The sequence below is a fragment of the Echinops telfairi genome, unplaced genomic scaffold (genome assembly GCF_000313985.2).
Source record: "Echinops telfairi isolate 266 unplaced genomic scaffold, ASM31398v2 ScPeMD7_70;HRSCAF=299, whole genome shotgun sequence".
Lineage (NCBI taxonomy): Eukaryota > Metazoa > Chordata > Mammalia > Afrosoricida > Tenrecidae > Echinops > Echinops telfairi.
The window spans coordinates 13,428,139-13,436,264 of NW_022103968.1; the positions used below are offsets into that span (position 1 = coordinate 13,428,139).

Below are 8,126 nucleotides of genomic sequence, written 5' to 3' on the forward strand. Positions count from 1 at the left end.
TTTTCGAAGTCACCGGCGCCGCGGGCTGGTGGGCTCGGAAGCTGGTGGCGGCGCGGCTCCGGTCCGCAGCTTTGCGTGCTAGGCTTTTCTTTTCATTGGAGGGAAGCTGGTGCCCCAGTCTGGAGGACTTACCGGGTCCGCGGCCTTCAGCCCAGGCGGCCCTGGGGAGTCCTGGGGAGCAGGGAGGCGCGGGGGAGCTGGTGGGATGCTCACGAGCCCTGGGTCCCCCGAGAACAAACTTGGAAGGGAAAACTTTCCCCCACCCCGCAACAGCTTTTCGGCGCGGCCCCCAGGCCGGTTGTCGAGCGCCCCGCGCCCCTCTCCTGAAGCCCGGTCTGAATTCTCAGCGGGAGCTGGAAAGCCGGGTGGGAGCGGGTGGTGGTGGAGGTGGAGGTGGTGGTGGTGGAGGAGGAGGAGAAGGAAGGGTGAGAGCAGCATAGGCGCCCCACCTACTGCAGACCCCTCGGATGATCCTGCGCTGCCCTCCTCTTGGTCCTGGTCCCAGGCGATGGCAGGAGTTCTTAGGGTGGGAAAACTGACCCTCCCCCCGGGAGGGGGCTACCTCCTTCCACGGGAAGGGCGCCCCCAAAGGTAAACAAGCCTCTCCCCACTCCCTCCTCAGCGCGTGCCTGGGGGTCGCGCCTTCCCCGGGATGGGGCAATGGGGTTCTTGCCCTGCGGCACTCAGGACCCCTGTCCTGGGCCCAGCAGACGTGCTATTGTCGGCGGAGGTGAGCGGCGGCGACCGGCTGGACTGCGTGAAAGCCAGCGACCAGTGTCTAAAGGAACAGAGCTGCAGCACCAAGTACCGCACGCTGAGGCAGTGCGTGGCGGGCAAGGAGACCAACTTCAGCCTGGCGGCCGGCCTGGAGGCCAAGGACGAGTGCCGCAGCGCCATGGAGGCCCTCAAGCAGAAGTCCCTCTACAACTGCCGCTGCAAGCGGGGCATGAAGAAGGAGAAGAACTGCCTACGCATCTACTGGAGCATGTACCAGAGCCTGCAGGGTACGCGCCCCGCCCCCTCCCCTGGGCCCTCGGCTGAGGCAGGCGGCCCCTGGGCCCCTCAGGCCAGCTGACCTCATGGTCCATCCCCTTCTCCCCATCTGCAGAAAAAGGACCTCTCATAGGTCCCGGGGGACAGGACAGCTGGTGTTTGCTGCAGCCTAGGCAGCATTGGTGTGGCCTGGTTGTTGGGAAAGCCATGAGGGGGTGGGGGCACCCTGGGGACCCTCCCATCTCCCAACCTCTGAAACCCAGCCCTAGCATCAGTGTGGGGTCCCATTAAAGTCCTTGCAAGAAACCCAAAACTTATCTCCAGGGGCCTCCCGCCTGAGGCTTGGGTTAACTTTAAAGAGTGCCTCTTGTCTCTTCTGCCCACTCGCTTTTTCTGGCCTCAGATGAAGGATGGAGTGTAAAAGGTCCAGTAAATAATTTCTGTCCTCACCCCCTACAACCAGATCTAAGGCTGACATGTGAAAAGCCACTTGTCATCTTAGTTGAGCAGGGACTGGAACGAGCTGGTGTGGAGCAACCTTGGTGAACACAGTAGTTGTTCAGGGCCAGACCCAGATGTCTCAAGCATCTGTTTCAATGGGCAGCTCTGCTTCTCACCTGCTGGAGGTGGCTTGTGTTTGTCTGACATAAACATCCCGGGCACGCAGTCTCTTCCGAGGCTCACGTGCCAAATCTGTAATATAGAGATTTGACTTCCTAGCTGTCGCTTGCTCCATAACCTATGAATGAGCATATCTGAGACAACTGCTTTCACTCCGTGTCTGAGAGTAAACAGGGTCACCTTCCTTCCATTGGCTCCTCTAACCAAGCAAGGGTTGTGACGTCACTGGCTCCTTCCTCTCTGCTTTCATTCCTTGGCAAAGAGAGGGAGAGTTTTCTGGCAAGATGGGGCTGAGTGGCTCTCCAGTGTTTTCATGGCACTCTGGGGATGGCCGTGACAGCACAGAGGGAACCCAAACGAACAACCAAAGCCCAGCAAACAGATGCATCTGAAACCCTTGAAACCCTTGAATGCGTCAGCATCTTTCTTTGTGACCCAACCCCGCCATCATTACTCACATTCAGATCCCGTAGGGAGAAACATTTGCCCCCAAGTAGATCTGTGTTCCAAATCAGATCCCCATCTTCTTGGTGTTTTTAGGCAATGACCTGCTGGAAGATTCCCCCTATGAGCCCGTTAACAGCAGATTGTCGGACATATTCCGGGTGGTTCCATTCATACCAGGTAAGCAGATCTTGACTTCTACTCTTTGCCTGCTTGAAATTCCTTGGCTTGCTTCCCCCTTGGCTCTCACAGAGTGTGTAAGTAGATAGTTGAATGAATGGTGCAGTGTTTCTGGGAAATTAGCAATAGGGGGATGATAATGAAGCGGCAGAATGCCTAGAAGATGATTGTATGGCTCGAACGTAATTCTAAATGAAGTAATGTGGTGCGGTGGTTTAAAGGAGTTGGAGGATATTTTTTTCCCCATCACATTAAAATATGATTGGCCGACTGTTGCAAATGGAGTGCCACTTCTGTCTGTAGGTGGCAATCGTATCCCCTTCTTCTTGCATGCCAGGCACCGGCTTCCCTGGAAATGGGATCTGACCAAATGTTGCCTCTTACTGTACAAGATGTGTGAAGAGAATCTTAGCTCGCTCAGGATTTTCATGCAGACTCACTTAACTGCCTTTGATGGAAAAGGCTAAGAGTGCCCACTTGCTACAAAGTCCTTGGTTTCGAATTTTTCTTGAGCAAGTCTGTGTGGGGCTGTGAGAGAATGCACCCCTCTCCCAATGGCCCTTGGGTTTCGTCTCTGCAGTTCTGGATTTGGTTTGGAAGGGTACTTCGTTTCGGAATTATGCTTTCATACCTTCTACATGTAGACAGCCACAGAAATAATGAGCAAGGCAGTCATTTCTCTGAATGATAGGCAAATTCCTGACTGATGCTGTCTTTATTTGTTTACAGTTGAGCCATTTTCCCAAGAGATATGGCCAACTCAAATTACATATATATATATTGACACACACATATATGTCTGTGTGTATATTTATATACACACCTCTGTGGTTCAACATGGTGGTTGATGTTGGATTTGATTCTGTGCAATGATGACATACTACTGGTGATAATGTTCTAAATGGTTTATGCTTTACTGCAGAAAAACCACAGACCAAGGGAGGGGAATATGAACCCTGACATTGTATATGGTCGTATTATATATTCATGTGTGCACTCACAAAACCTCCATTGAGCAACTACTATGTTGTCAACATTGAGGGTTGTGGCAATGAGCCAGAGAGATACCATCTTTGCCCTTGTGAATTGTAGCGGCAGCCAGAAACGGACAATTATCCAACCTTTATTTATATGCCAAGCACTGCAAAAGCGTCACATCATTAACTGATTTAACCGTCATCAAGGGCTTGGCAGGTGTTACTGTTTCCATTCTACAGGTGAGAATATTGAGTCATAGTGAAGTTAGGAACCCACCCAAGATCCCAAGCGTGTGCTTTGTGACTTGCTCCGGATTTGTTCGATGCTGAGCCTGCGTTCATAGCTTCCACCTCTCGTTACTTGCTATTGAGAGTGTGGTCCTCCGACCAGCAGCATTGGCATCACCGGGGAACTAGTTAAAGGTGCAGAGTCTCAGACACCACCCAGACCTATGAATCAGTACCTGCATTTTAACAAGCTCCCTGTGTTTCCCATGCACAGGAAGCTTGAGAAACACTGATGTACATTATTCTTTCCATCCAGTAGAAGACGGTGTGTGTGTGTGTGTGTGTGTGTGTGTGTGTGTGTGTCAGGGAGCAAAACAGTTGGGTCCACATCTCATATCAGCAACATTCATATGTAATCCTGGAATAATGCTGACAATGTCCACTCCAAATCCCACCGAGTCTCTCTGACCCACTTGGCCCAGCCAGGACAGTGACTCAAGCAGTGGAGAGCCAACACATAGACAGGTGTGCATAACCATCCGAGCAGTGGGAAGGCAATGGGTTGCAGTGGTGTAGGCATACCAGAGATGAAGCTGGTCTTCAGTGTGGGCCTGTGCTTCTTATCAGCTGCTGCTGGCCCAGAGAAGCATGACTATGTCAGTGCCTGCCAGAGGATGGCCATCCTTATGTGAGGAGGTGGGTCGGGACGAAGGGCCATTGGGTGTTCGTGGTGGAGCTCCTATAAAAGCTCTAACTTATTCTTTTGCCTTCTGTGGGTTCCTCTCTTCTCATTGGTGGAATGGTATAATCTCCAGTCCGGGGCAGTCCATGATTGTGGGGGCAAGAGTGTAGCCACCTCCTCCCTGCCTGCATCATCTTTTCAAGCCTTGCCTGCGTTTCTCCACTTGAAGTGGCGGAGCATACCATTGGTTCATCTGATTTTCTCTTATGAGCATTCCACATTCTTCCACATGGACCCAGCCATTGGTGCTTGTTTTTGATCCATCCCTCAGGGGGGAGGGGGTCTTTCTACAGCAAATGGGATCTTGAGTTTGAAGGCCCTGTCCTGCTGAGAATGCAGTGATCATAATGAAATTACCTAGAGGCAGGGCAGCCTTGTTCAGGGCTCCCTTTCATATCTCAAGGGCATCGAATTTAGGTTCCTGCACTAATGAGCTTTGACCTCTTGACCGTGACTGTTTCTTAAGTGGGTGTAGTAAAGCCAAATGGAGCCCTGAGAGGTTTTAAGTTGTTGAATAATGCATATTACCCAGTTTGGCACTTGTCGGATGGGGAGGAACAGAGGCACAGGATGATAAATGTTGCCTTTCATGGTTGCACTCTGAGTTTCTAGAACATTTCTTTCCATCTTGAAAATCGCCTCAAAGAACCAGGGCAAGCTCTCTGCCTTGTCTAGATATGGCAGCCATCTGAGTTTCCATATTTGGATTTTCCTGCCCCATCGGAAGAGACTGTTTCCCTCCTTACATTCAGCGTGGGCTGAAACCCCTCAAAGAGTTAGACATCCTTGTGTTTCTATTTTCGTTGGACTCTTTCATCCTACCGCCATCTTTGCCTTTGTTTCCTTGCTAGCCAGCTAAAAAGTCACCGGGAGGTATTGCTGTTGGTGGCCTGGTGGCCGTACAGAAGGGAGCAAAAGGAGGTAGAACCTAGAATCCGTTACCTGTGTTCTGAAGCCTGACCTGTAGGAGAGAAGGGAGCAGCTCTGTTCCCAGACAAGAATTGCAGTGGGAGGGATGTCTCTCGGGGGCCCCAGAGGCACTTGTAAATGCCTAGAGGACGTCTGTTTCCTGATTTGGTGTGGTTTTTAGGGGTCTTAAACATGAAGAGTCAAGAGAGTGAGAGTGGGGGAGTAGGCAAAGGAAAAAGCAAGGCAGTTGTGGGAAATGTTGGAGTAGAAAAGACAACACAGCCAAGTGTCTTGGGGACCAAGAAGGGCGGACCAGTGCAAGGCCTCGAAGGCCCCCGGAGACGGAGAGCATGATGTAGCGCATCCTATCCGCTTCTCCACAGCTGCTCTTTCACCTTCTTCCTGCCATTCCTTTTCTTCCTCACGAATGTTCACGAGGCAGCAAAAAGAAAACATTTATTTAAACATGGGCTTTGTTGTTTGGGTGGGCCGCTCTCTGAACAAACAAGCTGGCGGTGAGCTGTCTTTGACAGAATCCAAGGCTGGAGGATCAGAAAACAGTGATATAGGTGCCCCTGTGGGAAAAAGAGACAAGGAGTTTTGAGGTTTAAAATACTGATTGGGAGTTGGGATGTTGTAGAGGAGGGTGCAGGGGTGCCAGGCCTTCCAATAATGTAATCAGAGTTGACGGTATCACAAGCAAGAGTCAAATGGCTGGCTCGTGGGGAAAGAACCCTGTCTTCTGAAGCTGATGCGGTGAAGGCCAAAGTCCCAGCTCTTTGGCTCGGACATCTTTTCCTAACCGAGTGCTGTAGTTGGTGTCATCTGATCAGGCAATTCCCATGGAGAGAACCCTGGGGCGTCCAGTAGAGCCCAGCGGAGTCAAACCGCTCCCTGGGGTTCTCTCTATGGATGCAGACGGCCCACAGGACTGCTGGATGGCTTTGAATGGCCAGCCTTTCAGGTAGACCTAAACGAAAACCAAGCGCACTGCGCAGGAGTCAGTGTCGAGGTGCAGTGACCCCATCGGGCAGAGTAGAAGGGCCTCATCACTTCTCAAGACTGTATCTGCTGACAGGAGTCGAGAGCCCCATCTTCCTCCTGAGGAGCTGCCTGGTGGTTTCCAGCTGCTGACCTTGAGGGTCTCCTCCCAGTGAGTCACCACGACACCACCAGGGCCCCAGTCCGGGTTCATCTAGAAGTGGGGTAAACCTTCCCCAGGAAGCCTTTGGACCTGGAAATGGAGGGTTTACCCCAGGATGAGATGTCCTCATACCCTGTTGTCTTCTTTTTCTGAATGATGCAGTGGCTAATTAGTCACATTTAGCATTTCCATTTTATTGTACCATCATCTGTATGTAACTGTCTTTAAAAAAAGTAGTTCTTGAAAAGTTTTTCATGTTGGAGAAAAGCCTTATAATGTCACCTGCCATGTTCTCCAATCATGTTGAGAAATGAAGCTTCTAAGGGTGTGTTTTGGTTCATTCCTTTCTACTGAACCCTCAAAAGCAGAAGCGGGACTCTGTTGTTCCCATATGTGATAACACTGGTTGGTCCCCTACTACTCAATGCTGGGATATGGTAAAAGCTAGAAGCTTGGTCGCATCCCTTTCCAGCTTGGGCCTGTCTTCCTCCTCCAAGCGCCATCCTGCCTCTCTTTGCTCAAGTTCCCTGGCCTCAACCACTCCCCAAGGGTTTCATACGCTTTCCCCTTGCATATGGTCTTGCCTCTGCTTGGGACATATTCCTGCTCCAAGACCAAGATCAAATTTCATCTCCAAGGCCCTTGCTGGAATTCCCCCAGACCAGCACTTCCAACTCAGGACTTCTTCACTCTGCGTTTTGCCCTTGCCTTGATGAGCACTGGTAATCCCAGAGGATCAGAAGGACTTACTTAAGTGTCTGCCGTTCCCACTGGAACACCAGTGACTCGTATGGTGTGCTGGGTAATGCTTAGCACTGATGGTCCTTTCTGATTGTGAGCTAGTATAGCATCCATGATGGTTGGTTGAATGAGTTGAAGGGGCCTTGGGATCTAGTCCAACACTTTGCTTTCACAGAACTGAAGGTCAGAGACGTGATTTGGCCAGGGACACAGCAGGTATGAAAGCCCCTGTAAGACCTTTTCTAGAACATGACTCTCTCTTAGGAAAGTCTTCTTGTTGGCTTCTCTCTGTTCTGCACACTCTCCACGACAAACTCCACCCATTCCTGAGACCTCAGCCACGAATCACAAGATGACCCAGGGCCACCCCTTTTCTTCCATCCTTTCCTGAGCACCATGGTAAACCAGTGTGGCCAGCTCAGTCCCGGAACACTACAGCTGGATATTTGCCAGTGACCTCAGACTTAGCACATCCCAAAGGGACGCTGTGATTTCCCTCTTTTCCTCCTTTGCCTCATTCCCTTCCTCTGAGTCCCTGATCTATATATCAGAAATGTTAGCTTATCATCTACCTGGGGATGGAAACTGCACATTGGAGTCTTCTCTGTTCCCGCCACCATGCTCACCCTCCCATCAGGACCCATCTCCCTGCTGAAAGGACACTGAATGTGGTTTCTGGATTGCTCCCCGCTTAGCACACACACCTTACCGCTCCCTTGAACTTTGCTTTGACTTCCTTCTTGGCCCCCTTGTATCTCACAGAACAAAACGAACAAATAAAACTCACTGCCATCAAGTTAATTCCAACTCATAGCAACCCTATAGGACAGAGGATAAACTGCTTCTGTGGCTTTTCCAAGACAGTTTATGGGAGTAGCCAGCCTCATCTTTCTCCCTCGGAGCGGCTGGTGGTTTTGAACTGCTGACCTCATGGTGAGCAGCTTCTCTCAGTTCAATCTTATCTCCCCATTGTCCTTTCTTCTTATCTTTGTACCTTTGTGACTCACAGGAATGGTCTGGTATCATTGATCGTTCACAGACTTTTCTTTTTTAAAAAAAATCATTTTATTAGGGGCTCATACAACTCTTATCACAATCCATACACACATCAATTGTGTAAAGCGCATTTGTACATTCATTGCCCTCA

At 50.7% G+C, this 8,126-nt stretch overlaps 1 protein-coding gene across 1 annotated transcript in view; it reads left to right on the forward strand.

Annotated features, from left to right (window-relative positions):
• Positions 1 to 8,126, forward strand: part of GFRA1 (GDNF family receptor alpha 1) — a 257,659-nt gene that overhangs the window by 11,499 nt on the left and 238,034 nt on the right. The window contains exons 3-4 of the mRNA XM_013004160.2: positions 711 to 1,004; positions 2,155 to 2,238. Of these exons, the coding sequence (XP_012859614.1) occupies positions 711 to 1,004; positions 2,155 to 2,238 (378 nt within the window). The remainder of the gene's footprint in view (positions 1 to 710; positions 1,005 to 2,154; positions 2,239 to 8,126) is intronic.